The following is a 21,918-nucleotide window of genomic DNA, read 5'->3' as shown; positions in this document are numbered from 1 at the left end:
AGTCACATAGCTATTCACTTTTACATAACCATATTATATATATATATATATATATATATATATATATATATATATATATATAAAATATGGTTATGTAAAGTTAATTATAATTACCACAGACCAAACCCTACATAAAATTGTATTTATTTGTAGATTTGTATGGATGTTTTGTCATCAAATTACATGTAAGAAGGTCATTCATTTTACACTGATTTGCACAAAATGGAAAAAGAAAATGGTAATATATATATATTTTTAGTAACAACAAAACAAAAAAATAAACATGTTTTATGAATGCAGGGATAATGTTTTCGTAGGCACTTCTGCTTTCATTGTCCTGAGGTCAACAGCAGTGTTTCCACTTTTCTGAATGGGTTTTTGGTTAAATGCCTGAAATAATGTTTGTGGTTAACACTAGCTCCAGATATTTTTACTCTCACCAGATAAAGCTCTTATTTTCCTTGAAAAAAGTGCCAACACGTATCTATAAATGGGACTACAGAGGTGGTCATTAAAGGTCCTCGCACAAAACAGTAAACTCATCTAGTGTTGGGAGTTACTTTTAATAGCAATGCACTGCATTAATCCATAAATAAAAAGGTAATTAATTGTGTTACTTTTTATGAAAAGCAATGCTTTGCATTACTTTTCAGCTGGGCTGGGCTTGCTTATTTGTTTGATTTTTTTTCTCAATAAGAAAAACCCGAAATTATATATGTGTCGACAGTAAAGGCCCTTTCACTCCAAAAGTGAACTGTCAGTCAATAAATGGTACAACAAAAGTACTTATTTGAGTAAAAACAAAAAACATGCTAACACCCAGGTTGGCCTACAAAAACTGCATTTCTGAAATCTGACTGGCTGTTGTTTATTGCTGCTTTCTCACTAGTGTGCACACTTTAAGACTAGTCAGGCAGATTTGAAACTACAAGTGTACTACAAGAGCACACATCAAAGACCAGCTCGAGGCGGTTAGCTTCAAACATCTGGGGACAAACGTCTTTCACTAGCTAAAGCTAAATAAACACACAAACCCTTATCATTAGCATCTGAGGTGTAGCCTAGCGAGAACAACGCAAATGAGCACTTTTTTGCTTTAAAGTCAAAGAGCCTGAGAAAAAAAAGTAATTATTAAACACGAGCAAGAGAAAAGTGACGGAGTGTGAAAGAAACGAGAGCGCAGGAATTCTGCAGCGGCGCTTGGTCAGGGTCTCGCTGTTTTTACCTTATATGGTCACAGACGAGAGAGAGAGAGAGAGGGAGAGAGAGAGACTGAGAGGGAGAGAGACTGAGAGAGAGAGAGAGAGACAGAGAGAGAGAGACAGAGAGGGAGAGAGACTGAGAGAGAGAGAGGGAGACTGAGAGAGAGGGAGAGAGAGAGACAGAGAGAGAGAGACAGAGAGAGGGAGACAGAGAGGGAGAGAGACTGAGAGAGAGAGAGGGAGGGAGACTGAGAGAGAGGGAGGAGGTGTGGTCTATTGTTTGAAAGCGGAAGAGGTGTTCAGTTTCTCTTCCGTCATTCTTTCACCTTCTGCTGGGTTGTTTTGACGCAGCTCTCAGTAACTCAACAATGCGTCTTTCAGCAGCACATTCAGCACCAGTCACTGCAGGACACTTCCCCAGTCATTCAGACTCAATACAGCCTACAGTGCTTTCTACTGGGATAAAAAACATCAGGTTAGGAAGAAGGGGTTTTAATCCAATGCTGAAAAAACAATACTAAATAAACAGCTCAAACCAGCCTAAGCTGGTGGGCTGGTCAGCAGCTGGTTTTAGACCGGTTTTCAGGGTGGGAGACCAGTTGAAACCAGCTGTTTTTTTTTTTTTTTGCAGGGTTATACTTAAAGGGGTCATGATGCACTTTCATTTTTTCCTTTCCTTGGTGCATAAAGAAGATCTGTAAAGACTTAAGTCTCGAACCTAAATAAATATTCTTTATCAAAGATAAGTCTTGTCCACGTCCCCCCAAAACTTTTCGTTTACACATGCCCCCACATGTCTACATCACTGTGTGGGAAGATTTGTATAACACTGCCCAAACGTTCACACAAAGAAAGAATGCGTTACTTTTGTTCTCGCTGGCGCCATGTTGTGAACAGGGGCGCTGGACTGGGGGTAAAACAGACAAACGCTCGTCTGTAATTATTTTATTATTTTTGTCTCGTCTGATGTCTGGATCATGAACGAATCTTTCTATTTAACTGGATCTTTTGAGTAAACCGGTCAAACCAGTTCACCAAATCGAACGATCAGTTACTCCTAACAGTATTGACTGAACGGCTAAAGGAGATCTGATTATGTTGTGCACGAGCAGAGCAGCTGGACTGAGTCTTGTCTTGCCAGCTTCACAGTATGGTCACACGCTAGAGGCACTCGGCCAATCACAACGCACTGGACAGCTGACCAATCAGAGCACACCTCGTTTTTCAGAGCAATGAGCTTTGTAAAAATCGACATGTTTCAGAAATCAAGGCATAGAGAAGAAACAATAATGTACATTATTATGGAAAATAATGTGTATTTTGAACATTAAACCACAGACACATTTCATTATAATCAAAATAATTCAAAATAATCTTCTTTTTAGCATCATCATGATCCCTTTAACTTTGTCACCCCAATGTCAAAGAATAAATACAATAAATTATGTTTAGCTTTTTGTGTGTTAAAACGTAACCATTAGATGCTATATTATTTGTTATTTTAGCTATTTCTTATTTCCATTAAGTTTCACTAGACATACTTTATATACAAAAAATAAAATAAAAATCTTAAGTTAAAATGAAATGGCAAATTAAACCCAGATTTAAAATATAAATATAGAAGTCAACAGTTATATGAGAGATACTGAAATACCACTTACTCTTTCAAGGGGAAGCGCTTCTGGCTGATGACGTCATTTGCGGTCAGGTCATGGCGGGCTGTGATTGGTGGCTGGAGTTCTGCTGGATGACATCACGTGGCTAGAGGACCGCAGCGCAGTGAGGGAGACGGACGCGATGACGTCATCGCAGAGAGCGCAACACAAGTCACTTTCGAGAGCTTTTTCACTCACAGAAATTTCTCAAGAAAATACCTATTCTTTTGTTAGGTACATTTAATCAAATCGCTGAGAATAATTAATAAAAATAAAAAAGTATGAAGTATGATCTTTGATGTAACATGACTGATACCTGTTTTGCTTTGTTTTTTTTCTCCTCTTCCTTTTGTTCTTTCCTTTTGGGTTTACGTGAGAATTATACATTATGCAAAATGTATTGTACTTGCGTAATCTGTTTGCACTATTATTATGTAAATATTTGTACATGCATATTTATAATAATAATGAAGAGCCCTATAACATCAGCCACTTGTAAAACATCTGCTGTAATTATAGCTGCACATGTTGCTTGAGGTTAACATGTTGCTTTTTATTTTTGTTGACAGTTTATAACTCATTTCACAGGTTTTGCAGTTTAGCTTCATCATCTGCTGAACTGCATCACTGCACTGAAATATGAAGATCTTTTTGGTGGCTGAACACGACCTGTTTGAGACACGCAGACAGACGGCTCGTGAATGAGTCGGTCATTAAGTTACTAATGGTTTAGTTTAAGAGAGCCTCGGGCTGTACTAAAACCAGATCCACCTCTCCAGAGAGACAAGAGAGAGAGAAGACACATCTGATCAAACACACTCGAGAGCGCCACACTCTGGACGAGCCTACAGGACGTTTACAGTAAAAACAATAGTTGTGAAATATTACAATTTCATATTATAATTGTTTTCTGTGCATAGTAAATGTAATTTATTCCTGTGATCAATGCTGTATTTTCAGCATCATTACTCCAGTCCTCCGTGATCTTCAGAAATCATTCTGATATACTGATTTACTGCAGTTTTCTATTAATAGTTTTGTTTTTATTATTAGTTCAAATTGGAATATTTTTTTATATGTCTATAATTTAATTTTTTTTTTTTTACAAAATTTTTAATTTTTCTTTTAATTAAACTAGATGGATTTTCCTGGCAATTCGTCGAAATAAAATTAAACATGCTGCTGCTTGATATTATTGTGGAAACTGTGATTCATATTATTTTTCAGGATCCTTTGATGAACAAAAGGTTCCAAAGAACAACATTTATTTGAAGCAGAAAAATTGTGTTGCACAATAAATATCTTTACTGTCTTTTTTGACACATTTAATGCATCACTAGTAAATAAACATAGTCTTTATGGACCCCCAAATTTGTTTTTAAACCAGGAATACCAGAATATGAAACACCAGACAAAAGCTGCCAGTTAAATACAGCACAGTTACTTCATTCATAATTTCATCTGACTAGTTGTTTATATTACAATTTATATAAGTTACAGTCTAAACAAAAGCATCATCAATCCCATGCATCTTGCACCAAATTCACAGTCAGATCCAAAACGAGAGATAAAGCATGCACACTTTCTGCAAAGCAAAGTACAGCCTCTACAGGACGTCCAAGCACACTTTGCAACATCTTTACCGTGGTAAAACACGATGCACTGCCACAGATTCTCTAAAAACACATCAGCTGAATCCGCCCGTTTCTAATGAACGTGATCCACTGCAGAAGCACAGAGGACTACACTCACACTCTGGGAAGTCTATATACAACACACAGGGGCGGATCTACCGGGGTGGCCTTAAAGAAAGCCTTGCCACCCCTGCTGCCACCCTAGTTGGCAGCAACGAATTAAAGGTTTTGGCCAATTTGAAAATTTACGAGCGCGAATCTTTCGTGATTCGTGATCCCGCTCCGAACTCCCGAACTGATTCAAATGATTTGCGATCCCCAAACTGACTCAAATGATTCGCGAAGCCGCTCTGAACTCTCGAATTGATTCAAATGATTCGCGATCCCGTTTCGAACTTTCGAATTGATTCAAATGATTCGCGAACCCGCTCCGAACTCTCGAATTGATTCAAATGATTCGCGATCCCGCTCCGAACTTTCGAATTGATTCAAATGATTCGCGAACCCGCTCCGAACTCTCGAATTGATTCAAATGATTCGCGATCCCGCTCCGAACTCTCGAATTGATTCAAATGATTCGCGATCCCGCTCCGAACTTTCGAATTGATTCAAATGATTCGCGAACCCGCTCCGAACTCTCGAATTGATTCAAATGATTCGCGATCCCGCTCCGAACTCTCGAATTGATTCAAATTATTCGCGATCCCGCTCCGAACTCCCGAACTGATTCAAATGATTCGCGAACCCGCGCTGAACTTTCGAATTGATTCAAATGATTCGCGATCCCGCTCCGAACTCCCGAATTGATTCAAATGATTCGCGATCCCGCTCCTAACTCCCGAATTGATTCAAATGATTTGTGATCCCCAAACTGACTCAAATGATTCGCGAACCCGCTCCGAGCTCCTGAACTGATTCAAATTATTTGCGTTCCCAAACTGACTCAAAGTAATATGTTTAATGTTGTTTTTGTTATAAAAACAGACCTAAGCCATCAATAGCCTTTAAAATGACTTAAATGTATTATATAAAAAAAATTATGAGGCAATAATGATTGCTTAATCTAGGCTAATACAAAATAAACAATTTATGTACATGTTATTACAAATGCCATGTAATTGCTGCTATTACACAGGACAATCAAATCCTTGTTTAGGCTACTGACCAAACATTTAATTCAGATATTCACTAAATCTTTCATTTTTGGCCATTTATTTGCTATAGATGACACAGCATTTATAATTTCTTCAACAAAAAAAAAAAAATAAAAAAAAAATGTGCATATCACAACCCTTACAAAAATAAACCATGGTTTTATCATAGTAAAACTGCTTAGTTTCTTTTTGCATGATTTTTGAATGCTTGAGACTATCAAATAAATTAGAGTCATAATAAAGTTATAGTTAATTAAAAAACACAGAAACTCTGGTTACAACCCACCAAAATAAAAGTTTGGTCTAACTCAAAGAAATTATGTAAGAAATTGCACAGTAAAATATACTTTAAAAAAGATATACTAAAACATTATTTTGAAGGAATAAGTTTTAATTTAAACTTGCCAAAACAATAACACCATAATTTTCAAAAACAATTTCTAAAAGTACATTTGTATTTATACCTATAATGTTTATTTATTTATTATTATTGTCAGCTAATAAAACCTATGCTTCAGGACCATATTCATATAACATCTAAGTCTAAATGTAGCTCTTGACTGGTTGAGTTAGATGATGATTAACACTAAACAGTAGAAAATCAGTCAAGTCTCCCCAGCTGGAAATGTCATTGGCTGTTAAAGTCTTGTTTCTTGTAATAAATTGACATATTGATAACACTGAACCTTTTATAATGCTCTTAATTACATGTCGATGCATACTGTATGCATTAGTGAGTGTGTGGTGCTTATGGGGTATGGTCACTTATTCCTTATATGAACTGTTTCAAATGCAAGACATTGATTGCATGAGATTAAGTTTGTAAATGATAGCCTGTGTCCTTTTGTAGTGTGCACATATATTTATCATCAAACTGTGATAACTGTGACTAAATTTAGTATATATACGTCTGCCATATGTTGCCACCCCTCAAAAATTCCTGCCCCCTTCTCGCCACCCCATCAATATTTTTCTAGATCCGCCCCTGACAACACACCTGCTACCTTAAAAACATCTTCAATATGACGTGGTGCAACCATCCTGTGCACATCTTAATATGTCGTTTTAAAAAAAGTTATTTAATTGCATATTGAGTCTTATATAACAAATACTACTCATTGACAAGTATAGGTGTTTTTGGTTGGAAGTGCGCTCCTACACCCAAATGTTCAGTTAAATAATTAATCAACGTATTTTGAAGTTAAATAATTATATAAGATAATTTTAGTACTGATCGATCATCCGACTGATTGAAATAATGTTAGGATAAAACTAAAAATCAAAAGATTTGACAACATGTTGCAGTAATTTAAACACTTTCTGCGTCATGATGTAATAATAACACATCATCATAATGCATAAGACTTAATTATGACTGGCGCATGCAGTTAAAATAGTTTTGAAATGTATGAGCTCTTAAAGTATCATTTCTAAAAAATAAATAAATTAATAAATTAGTTAAAAAAAATGTGAAAAAAGGCATTTCATATTGATCATATTTCTCTTTGTGCTTGTCACTGAAGGCACAGCTGTGGGTTGCATGTCTCTTCAATATTTTAACAGATTCACTCATAAAATACCTCAGATTTCTATTTTCCATTTTTATGTGGGGGGGGGGGGGGGTGGGGGTGGAAATCTAAAATCTTGTCTAGGGCACCAACAGAGCATGGGCCGGTGTAGTTACGGAAACATTCTACAATTCTTGCGTAGTTGCCGTGTTACCATCATAGACAGTAAAAGAAAGGTTACCATCATAGACTGTAAAAAAATATGGTTACCATACGTACGACCAGAACCTTTTACTGTCTATGGTCAGAACTAGCGTTCGCAAGAAGCGCGACTGGATGTACGGCAAGTCAAATGGTTCAAAATACCTTCCTAAATCCTAAACTTGAAAATCGGTTTAAGACTAAATTCATCCTTGCTGTTAACATAAACAGTTTATGTCTCACAGCAATAGTGAAAAGGAAAATATTTAGTAGCCTTTTTAACCATTTATCAGTGTCCATACCTCACTTTATTATGAGAAAACGTGTCAGTGTAGAGGAGTTATCACTTACATTACTTTGCTTACCATATATATACCATATATACCATATATATATATATATATATATATATATATATATATATATATATATATATATATATATATATATATATATATATATATTACTAAGACCTTTTTATATTTATATTTCCAATATAATGTTTTAATTGTAAACATTCACTCGCTATATATGTACTATTAAAGATATTAACACAATTATTACTATAATTAAACTATTATTTCCTTTCATAATAGTAATACGTTTATTTTAAAATATATATATTTTAAAACTACAACATATTTTTGTGGCGCTACTAAATATTACGCACTACTAATCTGTTTTAATAGCGCATAGTCTCTATAGGATCACGTGTTTATACCATAGACTGTGTAAAAACAGGTTTATACTCGTGTTTTGACAGTGGTTGTGTGTAAATCTGTGAGGTTTTCATGCTCCACGTGACTTTCAGTTTCTGATGCGTTACTCGTATGTTTATGTTCATTCTGGGGCTTGTATGAACACATGTACACAGCGGATTTCTAAAGCTTCGGTGTTGTTTCATATGTTTATGATAGTTATGAGACACAGAATAAACTACCGTGAGCTCTGGAGTCCTTCACTTTTCCTCCGACGAGCAGCAGCAGCAGCTGGTGCGACACAGCGACACGCCGCGACACGGAGACAAACTGCAACTACAACTGCACTACTACCTGTAGAGTGGGTCTGCTGAATACAATAAAATAAAATAAACCATGATATAATAAAATAAAATAAATTTACAATAAAAAATGAAATAAAATAAAACATGATACAGTTAAATAAACCATAATAAAATAAAATGAAATAAAATATGATAAATTAAAATAAAATATAAGAAAATAAAATAAAACCTGGTAAAGTTAAATAAAATAAAGTTAAATAAACCATGATAAATTAAAATAAAATTAAATATGATAAAGTAAAATAAAATAAATGTAAAATAAACATAAAATAAAATATGATGATTTAAAATAAAATATGATGATTTAAAATAAAATAAATTAAAATATGCTAAAGTAAAATAAAATGAAATGAAATAAAATAAAATCACTAATCTGTTTCCTAATGGTATAAAATAATAAGGAAATAAACAAAAAATAAAATAATTATAAAATAAACAGAACAATATTGAAAATAACCAAATAAAGTAAAATCGTAATAAAAATAAAATTAAGTAAACATCACAAAAATCAGTGACTGTTTTTTATCAATTGCCTGTTTGTCCTCTACTCTGTTTGCTGATAAAGAAAAATGTAAATTAATTTAAAATAATATAATATACTAATATTTTAGTAAGTAATAAAAAGCAAATCTTGTGGTCAGTCACTGTGTGAGATCATGTGGACGTCAGGCAGGAATCATGAAGGATTTTGAGTGTGTTGGTCAGAGCTTCTGTCCTGCATCTGATTCATAATTGATGGACAGACAGATATAAAAAAGAGAAAGAGGCATGATTCAGAAGTGCATCACATGAAAGAGAGAGAGAGAGAGAGAGAGTCAGTGAGAGAGAGACCGAGAGAAAGATTGAGAGAGAGAGACTGAGAGAGAGAGACTGAAAGAGAGAGATGCTGATTGGTCTCTCCGGACTCCATGGCAACAGATACTGAGTGTGTCTGATGAGAGATGAAGCGTCAGACTGTAAGTGTCTCTTCATGTTGATCTGTGAGTAAATCTGACCTCTTCATCATCAGGTAGATGTTTGTTTCTCATTCACTCTCTCTTCCTCTAAACTGAGCGTCCTAACAGTTTCTCTCTTCATCTCTTTCTCATACAGTATCTTGATGTGTCTCTCTGTTTAGTGTTTCCATCTGCTTTATTCTTGACATTATTGATGATGTTGCTTCAAAAATAATTCGACTTTACTGAAATCACACACTAAGACCATGTTTACTTTAAGTTAAACCATGGATTTCCAAATTCATATGGCATTGTTTCTACAGTATAGTTTCTTTAGATTAGATTCAACTTTATTGTTATTATGCAGAGTACAAGTACAGAGCTAATGAAATGCAGTTAGCATCTAAACAGAAGTGCAAGAATATAGTGTTTTATATACATAAGTGTAGAGTAAGTAAAGCTATGATATACAGAATGTACAGTGGAGTTGCTATATACAGTATTGAGCAGAGTATATACAGAATATAAATATGACACCAATGTAGGTGTATATATACATTATGAATAGCAGGAACGTGAGAACAGTGGTAATAAATACAGTTGGATGAGTGTGCAAAAGTATTGCAAAAGTATCACTAACAGTAGTGAAATGATATTTTACTGTGCTTGTACAGTAACAACTTTAGACAGTTTATAGTGTAATAGCTTTAACCATGTGCAGTCTGTGCAAAATATGAATAGTGCAATACATGAATGTAAAGTACTGTGACCAGTGCAGTAAAAGAGCAGGTGCAGGTTAGATTGGTGGTGTGGTGTTCAGGAGTGTCACAGCCTCGGGGAAGAAGCTCTTCCTGAGTCTACTAGTTCGAGAGCGTAGGCTCCTGTAACGCCTGCCGGATGGAAGGAGGGTGAAGAGTCCATGGTTAGGGTGAGAGGCATCCTTGATGATGTTTCTTGCCCTGCCCAGACAGCGCTTCTGATAAATGTTCTCTGTAATGATAAAAACTCCATATTCATCCAGAAGAAGGAGGCGGGAACCGACGCACAATCAAAACGAAACTTTAATGACAAAAATAAACACAAAACAGCGCACCAGCCCCTCGCGGATGACTGGTGCACGCAAATAAAAACCAAAACATAAAATAATGTCCCAGGCCTGGTCCTCTCTCGTCCTTCACGGTCGTCGCTCCAGTTTTATATCCTTCCATCTCCTACGTGGGACTCGAGACAGGTGGTGGGGCGCAGGTGCAGCTCATCTCCAATCACTACACCTGGCCTCACTCCTCGTTCCCACGCCTCTCGGCCCCGCCCCACTCACCACAATCAGAAAATCTAGAATCCAGGTGCAGATGGGTGATGGCTGAGCTTGGAGAACAGCTTGGAGGGGATAAGCCTCCCGGTCTCCAGACCTGGAGGATGCATCTCTTGCTTTGAGCAGGAGGCAAACCTCTCTCTTCATCCAGGGCTTCTGATTTTTTTGAGTGTGGTCACTCTGCTCACACATCTGTTGATGTGCTCCAGGACAGAGTTGGTGTAATTGTCAATGTTGATCTGAGAGTTTGTGGTGGCCTGGGCAGCAAACTCACTCCAGTCTGTGTGCTGGAACTGATGTTGAAGAGTGGAGTCTGCACCTTCCAGACAGATTTTAACAGTCCTTATTGTAGGTTTCACACATTTGATAACCGCGGGGTATACTTGGGGAGCAGGAACAAAGACTGACCCAGATGGGGGAGGGGTGTGACTTTGTAGGCATCGGTCACATTAGTATAAACGTGATCCAGTGTTTTATGTCCCCTTGTAGACATTTTGATGAGATTTAGGGAGAACAGATCATAAAGTGCAGTGAATGAAGTCCCCAGCAACAATAAAGGCTCCATCCGGGTGCAGGGTTTGTAGTTTGCTAATAGCAGCACAAAGTTCTTTCATAGCCACGTTAGCATTAGCGTCCGGAGGTACATAAACTGCAGCAGCAACAATGCAAGTAAACTCAGGTGGTAGATCGAATGACCTGCACTTGACTCCAGATCAGCAGAGCAGTAGGTATCAATAATAACAGAGTCTGTGCACCATGATTTAATGCACTGATGGTATCAACGATTACCATCATGATCTATCTGCCAAATACATTGAAATACCAGTGATTTTTCATAATTGCAACTAAAGTCAATCTAAGAAATACTTTCCTTCTTTCATAATCAAAAGACGAAATAATAAATCTGTTTTTATATGATAGTTTATGGATGTTGCTAACCATTTAACCCGGGACTTTTCAATCTTTTCTTTTCCAAACATGTTTATGCTGATGTAAGAGAAAGACATCTATATAGTTTCATCTTTGTAGACCCACTTTATACTACGAAAGAATATTATTATAAATATGCCTAAACATTTATTCATTTATGTTTAATCCAAACTTCTTCTTTTTATATTTGATTGTTACTCATTTTTTTATCATTACTTTCACACACTATTTCTCTGAATATTTTCATGGAGCTCCTATCACCTCACTGAAGATCTCTGGACTCTAATTAAATAAAAAACCCTGGCCCGGACAAGTAATATATGAGTTTGTTGGCTTGAATTGTGTTGTAGAGTCAGTTTGTCACTGTGAATGATTAAACAGGAGTGACACCTGTATTACTCTGCAGTGTGAATGATGTCTTTTACAGCTAAAGACACTGATCTCTGCTCCTCCTCCAGACTCCATCATGGAGAAAACTCCAGAGAGTTCTGCTGGACTCAGGATCATCGCCAGTGAAATCACCAAAACTAGTGAGGACTGTGGAGAGCGTCACAGGGTTGACCTTCGACCCGCTCCTCTCTTCCGTACGCTGGGTCTGAGGGGTCTGTCTGCTAGTTTACCGCCCCACCGTCGCCTGCGTTCAGTCTTAAACACATCGGGTCAGTCTGTTGATCGTTCTGACCCGTTAATGGACAGACCTCACCGAAATTCAGCCTTGCATGGACTCAAACACATTCAAGACAAGCCACTGCCCAAAATTGTACATGCAAACCATCAAAGAGATGAGATATCCATAAATAATGAGCCACCAATGGTCAAAGTTCAGCACAGGCATCACAGCAAACAGCTAAATGCTGCAGCGAGGACCCGCGGCCGAGACACAGGAATCAGGACTGAGAAGGAAGAGTATTTGTCTGAAGATGTTTGGGGGGAACAGACACCAAAGGTGATGAGAAAAAAGAAAAAGAAACAAGTAAAGAACGAGGCGTCAGACCTCAGTCTGTGGATGCAGAGTTTAGAAGTAACAGATAACAAGAGACACCGGAACAGCTCGAGTGGGTGTGGCTACTGGGCGGATTCTTTGTGTGAGGGGGCGGGGCAAACACAGAGAGACCGACGCCCACACTTCCTGCCGCCCATCACTCAAAGCGACTGCTTGCTTAACGTCCCTCTGCTCCTTCCAGACAACTCTCCACCTCCGTCACCCTGCTCTCCATCAGACATCCGGATCTTTCCTCTGTCTGTTCCTCACATCCAGCCGTTTCCCCGAGAGAGGAGCGGAGACTCAACACGACTCACACTATCACTTACTACAACTCAGTCTTCATGAGTGAAATATACACCAGCAGTCAAAGGTTTGGACGTTCTGAAATAAGACTAATGTCATGAAAACTCATAATTAGGGGTGCTCCGATCACGATCGGCCGATCGTTAATGCGCATCTCATCAGTAAAGCCGGTTCTCTAATCAGCGGTTAATTCCATCAGGTGCCTGATTTCACATAGAGCAGCTGTTACTACACAGAGCTGTTGTTAACTGAGAAGATGCGCCAAAAAACGCTGAAAATGAAGTGGATTTGCGCATCTTCTCTACATACTGTGGAAGTCAATGGAGACCAGAAACAGAGTTACTTTTGATGAAAAAAAAGAAAAAAAAAGAAAGAAATCACAAAAATGTTAACACAAATGTAAATTAAATGTAATGTAATATGTGAACATTTTTTTTTCTAATTATAGCATTAAAAACAGCTAATCTAAGTCTGAGTTATTATGGTTAGCTAAGAAGTGTAATAAAAGCGTGATATAAAATTTAATTAACTAAAATTACATATAACATTTATAAATAACATTTTTGTTTTAGCTAGTTGCCAAGACAACATTTTTTTTATACAATTTAAAACAAAATGACTAAATCTTTCAATTAATGTAATATACATATAGAGAGAGAGATAGCTATAGATTTATAGTGTATAAAAAACAACAACTATAACACAACTACTATACTAAAGTAGCACTGCTCTACATTAATATTCACATTTAAATAAGTAAACAAGAACATTTTCAACCAAAACTGACCTGAACTGAGCTAACCTTGATGAAAATAAATACACTCACATACACAGCTGTGTGAAGAAAAGTCATTTTTTACTGGATTTGATCTTTAATTATACACATTTAAACACTAGTTTTTAGGTTGGTACAATTTTTCTGCTCTGAACATTTGAACCAACAACAGAAAGTCTGACAACCAAGAAATTTTCACAATGAAAAAACAAAACAAAACAGAAAAACTACAAAAAAAAAATTCATAGAAGATCATAGTTTTAATATTCCCTGATGTTTCCATGTTTTCTGTGTCTGAACGCTGAAGATATCTGGATATACTGTGACTGAAATGAAGTGACTTGATATTAACTTCACCTCAGCAGACAGATCTAATAAACTCTTTTTAACTATTGTTGTATAACAGCAGTGTGTCAGTGTGAGTGTGTCTGTAGAGCTGAGATCAGTCATACAGACAGATATTCAGATCAACAGCACTCTTAATGTGATATGGAGGAAATATTGGAAACTTGATGAAAGCAGGAAGATCCAGATCTACAGGTGTAACAATTACTGACTGCTGAGTGGTAAGATCTTCAGAGAGTTGGCCCAAAAATTAAAGAATGGGAAGACTGTTTTAGTGAAGGTGTTCGTGAATGTGTGTAGATGTGTGTTAGTTACAGGATCAGAGAATGACACTGTTCCTCTGTCATAGTCCAGATTCACTCTCACACTGTCCAGCCTCTGTTTAACAAGAAAACCAAACTTTGTGATTGGTGAGTTAAACGGAGATTCATGATACTGCACACTCCAGACATCAGTGTTATAGAAACCACATCCCTTCCTCTGGTTTGATGCTGTAGTTACTCCAATACTCCAGCACAGACTCTCTTTAACCTCCACATCCCAGCAGTGTGCTCCTGAGTTAAACCCCTCTGAACCCAGGACACAGGCATACTCGTCGAATCTCTCTGGATTATCAGGAAGAGGTTGTTTTTTCCCCCTGTTTCTCACACTGGTCAGATCATCAGACAGAAGGAGACGTGGATGAGCCGTGTTTGGATCCAGAATCACAGGAGCTGATGAGACACAATCAACAGATGATCTTATTCTGATGTTCATATAATGATCAAGAGACACAAACACTATGTGTGATTCAAACATCTGTGTCCATCAAGAGAAACTGATATTGGAAAAGTTTAAAAAAGATCGATGAATCAGATCTGTTCAGATTAAACACTGAAACTGTAAAAATCCAGTGTATGAAACTAAGTATCTTGTTCATAAACTGGGTCTTAATTTGTGTGTGTGTGTGTGTGTGTGTGTGTTTTAAACAGTTAGTTACTGTCTGTTGTGTTTGACTTAGTAATTAATAATCTGTCATATTAATATTGTGAAATATTCTTGAAATATTCAGCACTTACTATAAATAAATATTAAAGAATTAACAACAAATTCCTAAATATGTATGAATGGTGTAAAAAAATACTTGTCAAAAGTTTGGAAACATTATGATTTTTAAATGTTTCAGTGTCTCTTCTGCTCACTAAGGCTGCAGTTATTTGATGCAAAATAAAGTAAAACAGTGATATTGTGAAATTTACATTTTATATAACTGTTTTCTATGTGGATATGTTTTAAAGTGTAATTTATTCCTGTGATGCGCAGCTGTATTTTCAGCATCATTACTCCAGTCTTCAGTGTCACATGATTCAGATCTTCTCCAGACTCACTGTTCTGGACGATGTCCTGCATCTTCTTCCAGACTCTGAAGAGCAGGTTTCCCAAGTATCGCGGCACATGAATCAGAGCTCCAGAAGGAGTCTGTGGATCCGGCTGTGATGAGATCTGGACTCTGGAAGAACATTCAGGATCAGAACTGAAGTGGCTTTGGATCAGAAGCAGAGAGAGAAGATCACTCACCTTTCCATCGAGACTGGGAACTTCTGCAGAACAAACACACCATTGATCATCAACAACTGATCAATCAATCAATCAATCAGTGTATGATCTGAAATCAGACCTTCAGAAAGCAGGCGTCACTGGCGTTCATCATCTCCTCCATGTCTTTGATTGTGTGTGAAAGAGCTGAGATGTGTGTGTTGATCTCCTCCAGCTTCTCCTTCATCATCTGTTTCTTCTGCTCCTCTTCCTCTCTCAGTGCAGTGATTGTAGCTTCTTCTTCATCTCTGAGAAACTGATGAAGCGTCTCAAACTGCTGTTTAATCTGACGCTCCGTGTGATCAGCTTGAGACTGAAATCAAATCACATTCACTTCAATCGTCTCAGAGACTCAACTGAAGCAGCATGAATGAGTGAGTGGATAAATATGGGATAGTTAACTACAGTTTTAACTTTCTGAAGTACTAGTACTGTAGCAAAGAAGGGAATATCCTTTCCCCTGATCTGATACAGCAGTGGTTTTAAAGGAGGACGCTGCCCTGGATGATGTAAAGATGACATATACTGTGCTGATGGGGCTTCTTCATGACGACTTCAGTTATGCTAAAGAGATCATGAAAATTGACCGTGATGCATGATCTGTATTCATGGACTATGAAACAAACTGTAAGTGTATAATTTGTAAAAACAATGTTAAATGCTTGTTCTGTGTGGTTTAGTAGAAGAGTTTACACTCTGTCATCCATACACATGCTCACATTCTTTCACACACACACACACACACACACACACACACACACGTATGTTAAATGTTATAATATCAGTGTTAATGTTGTGGCTTATTTGTGTACTGTCATGTCAGAATAGTTTAAGAACTTAACTAATTGTACAGTTATTGTATAATAGTGATTTCGTATATATTTTTATACAATATATAAAATTTTCCAAAGTCAGATTTGATCTTAAAAGTTATATTCAACAGATGTGCAATGCTTTATTTATGAACTCTGTAGCTGTTAATGCCATACTTTTCTGCATTTCTTCGTACATGTTACTTTTTGACTGTTTTCTTTTCTTTTTAATAAATATTTACCTTCGATACTTATTATTTGTGAGTAAAAGTGATTTTAAATTGAACAAGATTTAATGCCTAGCTTAATTTGGGTTCAATTTAGACTAGCAATGTAGTAGTTTTAAACCATGAAAAAAACACAGAGCATGAGTTAAGACATGATAACCCAACATGTTGGCTTAAAATAACCCAAATTGGGTTGTTTTCAACCCAGCAGTTTTTTAGAGTGTAGTTATATAACTATGGTCACAAATTCCAAGATTACCAGCATTGTTTAACGATTCAGTGTCTTTTTGTCCCAGGACAGGGCATATGTATCTATATCATCTGTGGAAGGCATAGGACCATAAATTGTTCATCCAATCATATTCCTCGGTCCGAGTGCTATGATAGGCTGTCCTGCCTGCCTGTCAACATACCTGTACATATTTGCATAACTCTGTGCAACTTGTTCTCACAAACATGATACATGATCAGTGCTTTCTGTTTTGCTTTTGAAGACACGAGCAGGAATAGAAAGTGTTATAATTGTAATATTCTGCACTTTTTACTGTAATGTTTTCTCACTGGTGAATGAGAAGTGAGGTCATCTGACAGCGTTGCATCCAATCCTCCAGCAGCTCTGTTCTAGCCTCTGGTCTGCCGATGCATGTTCAAAGAAAGAGGCATGGCTCTGGAGAACAGTTATGCAGGGAAAGTGGGATCTTATGCTTTCAAAGCTAGCTTGCTACAACCAGCCTCTCTGAAATCACCTACATTACCTTTAAGCAGCGAGAAATTGTTCTACCGAAAAGATTGTCTTAGTTCGCCTGAAGTAATTATCTAAAATGAAACTGCGGAAAGTGAGCGCATTGATCATATATCAATATGAGCAATAATCATATGTGAGTGTCAATGCTTGATCTTCGTCAAATGTGTAATTACGTTGGACAAATCAATTCAGCTATCAGTGTCAAAAGAATCAGTCCTCACCTTGATGTGTTGGACTGTTTTCTCAAACTCTTCTTTTATATTTTCATTGTGTTTTAGTTTCTCTTGTAAAGACTTCATTGCTGTATTGAGCTCCTCCTATAATTTAAAGACAAAATCTATAAGACACCAGAGATTTCTGTAATATAATCATATGTGTTACTGTATGAGCAAAATGATAGAGAAAGTTGTATTGCATGTTACTCAGTTTCTATGAGTTTTAACCCACAATATAAATCTGTCTTACCTTGTATGATGGAACCACTTCACTGATGGGTCTGAATTTGTGATTGTCGTGTTGTTGTGAATCTCTGCACACTAAACACACCGGCTGTTTGTCCTCCAGACAGAAGAGCTCCAGTTTGTTACCATGTAAATTACAGACTTCCCCAGATCTTGATGAATGCCTCTCTTTTCTTTCCTTCAGGAACGACTCACACACGTTTTGTAACGAAAGATTAATAGGAGGATGATTATTTGAGGATCTTCTCCTGCAGACAGGACACTCCTGAGTTCCCTTGATTCTCCAGAACTGTTGAAGACACTCTTTACAGACACTGTGACTACATGATAAAATAACAGGAGCCTTGAAGATTTCACAGCATACAGGACAAGAAAAATCAATAGACAGTGAATCCATTTTCACTCTTTGAGCTCCAGCGATCTAAACTTTACTTTCACTTTCTGAAAGACGGTTTAAAAAATGATGAATCATGAGAATCACAAAGATCTGCTGTCTGTTCCCAAACACACTTCTCAGAAATCCTTCTTTAAAGAGTTTCTCCTCCTTTTTCCATTGATTCTTTATGCTTTTGCTGAGAGAGAAGCGAGTCTGTATGACAGAAATAAGTCAGTCTCTTCCTGGTAAGTGTTGTAAGGGAGGAGTTTATGATCACCTTTGGGTGTGTTAACAGGTCAAAGAACAACATCAGGAATTCTTCAGGGTAAATTTTAACAGAATGCATTACAAATTAACTTGCTCTGCAACTCTCAAATATAATGCTGTAAAACAATGACACAAATATTGATTTAAAAAAAGAAGACTCGTGACACTTTAGCAACAATCAACCACCCCTTTAATATTGACCAGCATATGATTATTATGATTTCAGCCATAATCAAGCAGCCTTAATAAGTTTTGTCAATTGTTTTGTTTATTAGTCTAATTAGTGTCTGGTTTCTATTTCTAAAAAAAAAAGAAAGAAGAATATTCTGGAAGAATAATGATGACGCTATCTTCTTCAGGTACACATGGAGATTAACTAAATTATACTAAGTACTTGTATATTAACATTTTTATGAGCCAAGCAAAGAAACCACCTAAATACCAGTGCATTAGTATCACATGAACTGTTCAACAAATTACAAAAGAATTAACATGATAGTTTGAAAGTGAACATTTAAGTGGTTTCAATGTCTCCGTATCCAATAATCCACCATTAACTTGTGATCCAGCAGTTGAGAATCACTGATCTATTAGTAAATGTTTCTTTCATTATCAACACTCTTGAAGGTGGGTAGTAAAGAGTTACATTTACTTCGTTACATTTACTTGAGTAATTTTTTTGGGTAACTAATACTTTTGGAGTAAATTTTTAAGATGGGTACTTTTTCAGAATTTTGGGGAAAAATCTGTACTTTTACTTCGTTCCTCGAAGTACTTTACTCTCATTACTTTATCTTTATCATTACGCTCCTCTCATTACTTTATCTTAATGCAATAAATGTTATAAATGCTTCAGTTTATTCCAAACACGACGTCTACTTTGGCTTGGTCAAACCAGTTGGCAAACGAGTGAATTGGTTCATGAATCAGTTTGAATGATTCGTTCAGTTCCCTGACACACACGCTGAGCGTCTGAAGCGGTTCACTCAGAGTTGTAATGCTGTGTTCACACCAAATGCGAATAGAGCGTCTGACGCGAATGATTTCAATGTTAAGGGCCGTTACATAGTCAACGCGAGAAACGCGAGCAAGCAACGCGAGCGACGCGCTCCCTTTCATAGTCTAAACAGTGGACGCAACCCTTACGGAAAATAACCATGGTTTTATTATAGTAAAACTGTAGTAACCCATGGTTTTTTGGCGTGTTGACTACCATTTGTATAACCACAGATTTACTACAAATGCCATGGTTAAACTATGGTTAATTTAGCAAAACCATGGTTAATTTGTGGTTACCATGGTTTAACTATAGTAACCATGGTTTTTTGGTTTTATTTGTAGTAAAACCATGGTTAATTTTCATAAGGGAAGCGTCACGGGTGATGTGTGTTTGCAATACACCGCTCATGCAACAGGGGGTAGTAGGGTCGGGTGATATTAATAGAGTCGGGTCGCGTGATATTCAGATCACAATGGCAACTGAAGAGGCCTGTATTCTGTTGCTGATTTTACATTGGCGGCAACAAAGGCAATGCAGAGATAGACGGTGGTATGCTCGCTCTTTAAATAAAAAAAAAGATCTGGATGGGGAGTTTGTGTCTCTGGTGCTTCCAATGCAAAGCCTGGACGAGGAGAGACATTTCCAGTATTTTAGGATGTCGTATAAATGTGGATGAATACATATAAGTTTGCATAATTTTTCCTCTTCGCCCGCCATTGTATTCAAACCTTCTTCTTCTGTAAACACAATATACTTGAATTAATTTACAATACTTGCAATGTTGCCCCAACCGACAACGCATAGTATTGCGTGCATCGGCGCGTCGCGTATCAAAAACTAGGACGACACATTTGGCTATGCACCGACGCATAATGGCGGCCGAAGCGTAATGATGTGTAGCCTCGGGACGCGTATGCGTACAGATGCGTTGACTATGAAACGGCTCTAAGTCAATGCAAAGGCGCATTTACGCGCGTCTGGAGGTCTCGCGAGAAGACGCGATTGGCGCGTTACGCGAATTGTGCTTTTGTGCATTTATGTGTTTGACGAATAGACAGTAAAATAAATGGACACAGCGACCCCATTGGAACTCAATTGAGACAAGTGAAGCCCGTTTTTAGCATTTTTTAGCACTTCCGTTTCTGACGCGCAGACTCAAACTAAGCTTGACGACATCAGCAACCTGTCTGACAGATGTAAATCTTCTAGTAGCTGTGCGTGCAAACTGCCATCGTTAATCTTGCAGGGACGGCGAGCTTGAGCGGGGAGTTCTTTGTCGTGAGTGAGCAGGAGTAAGTATTCTGATTAATTATTTTGTATAGTATTTTAAAATGCCATATTAAGTGAATTGCCTGCGAGCTTCTTCTGTCTGTACGGTAATGCGACAGAGTCGTGTGGTTATGACGCAATCGTTAGCCTATTTTTACAAAAAACTGTTTCTACGGGACCATAATGTAACATAGAAGGTAATGGAGCCCTTTATACATTGTCGTGTATCTTTAGAAATAAATAATGGACAAACGGAGTCTTTACACGCCTCAGATGTAAAGTTATTCGCTGTCAAAGTGACGCCAAAATGAATGGGAGTCAATGGGAATGCTAACGCAAGTGAAGTTCTGCTACAAGATTGCGGCACCCGGCTAACTTCAACTTCCGGTCGACTTCCTTGCCGCCTGGTTTGAAGCGAATTCTAGTCTGCCGACCCGCGACCTTCCCGCTGTTTTTTAACAACTATTTTCCCCCTAATAAAGGCTACAGCTACTTTTTGCTGATGTGAGCTGCGGCCGATGCCACCTAAGGGGTAAACGTATTTTATACACGCTCCCAACCACAGGGTTTCCAAACAAATGGCAAGGACAAGCAGAGATGTGTACAATCTTTATTTGATGCTCGGAGGTAAGAGAATATTATAAAATCACACCAGTTGAGAGAACAATGCAAAAGTACAGTTACATTCACACAAAAAATTAATAAATAAATACTGATGTTATACAGCGGTCACCTGTAAATCGGATCTTGGACACGACAGTCAATATCAATATCCCATGGGATAAGTTAACATTTGGGAATGAGAAAAGAAAATTAAATTCAACCAACCTCAAATCACACCATCATGCAATTATATAACCAAAACCACAATCCACACAATAAGCAAACAAAATAAATCAAATAAATCCTCCCAGTCCCAATGGTAGTCCTTGATGGTACAAGGAATTGACAAATAAGATCTCAAAAACACAATTCACAAGCAACATTAAATCAAAAGAAAAATACAATGAAGTCAAATTATAACAAAAGTATCAGATTCAAGAAAAACTATTAAATCGACCAAGGTAACGAAATTAATCCATACCAGATAATCTCAATGTACATACACGCACACACACACATACATACACACACACACACACACACACACACACCTTTGCACCAAGCTCACTCAAACACACGCT

General features: G+C 37.2%; 1 protein-coding gene across 1 annotated transcript; it reads right to left on the bottom strand.

Annotated features, from left to right (window-relative positions):
• Window positions 1-13,655: 13,655 nt before the first annotated feature.
• On the bottom strand, window positions 13,656-18,379 carry LOC113048611 (tripartite motif-containing protein 35-like). Its single transcript, XM_026210482.1, has 6 exons — window positions 17,827-18,379; window positions 17,583-17,678; window positions 15,660-15,890; window positions 15,560-15,582; window positions 15,370-15,491; window positions 13,656-14,715 (listed from the first exon to the last, which is right to left on the bottom strand). The coding sequence occupies exons 1-6, from the start codon at window positions 18,217-18,219 to the stop codon at window positions 14,207-14,209; spliced, it is 1,374 nt and encodes a 457-aa protein (XP_026066267.1). The 5' UTR covers window positions 18,220-18,379; the 3' UTR covers window positions 13,656-14,206.
• Between the last annotated feature and the right edge of the window lie 3,539 nt (window positions 18,380-21,918).

This window comes from Carassius auratus, chromosome 3 (genome assembly GCF_003368295.1).
Source record: "Carassius auratus strain Wakin chromosome 3, ASM336829v1, whole genome shotgun sequence".
NCBI classification, from domain to species: Eukaryota; Metazoa; Chordata; class Actinopteri; order Cypriniformes; family Cyprinidae; genus Carassius; species Carassius auratus.
This window is presented reverse-complemented; position numbering and strand designations above follow the sequence as displayed.

Excerpts from the sequence above, each read along its gene's own strand:
- LOC113048611 (XM_026210482.1), bottom strand. The coding sequence starts at position 18,219 with ATGGATTCACTGTCTATTGATTTTTCTTGTCCTGTATGCTGTGAAATC. Across the intron at positions 17,679-17,826 it reads AAGTGGTTCCATCATACAAG|GAGGAGCTCAATACAGCAAT; the intron begins GTAAGACAGATT and ends TTTAAATTATAG. Across the intron at positions 15,492-15,559 it reads TTCCCAGTCTCGATGGAAAG|AGTCCAGATCTCATCACAGC; the intron begins GTGAGTGATCTT and ends ATGTTCTTCCAG.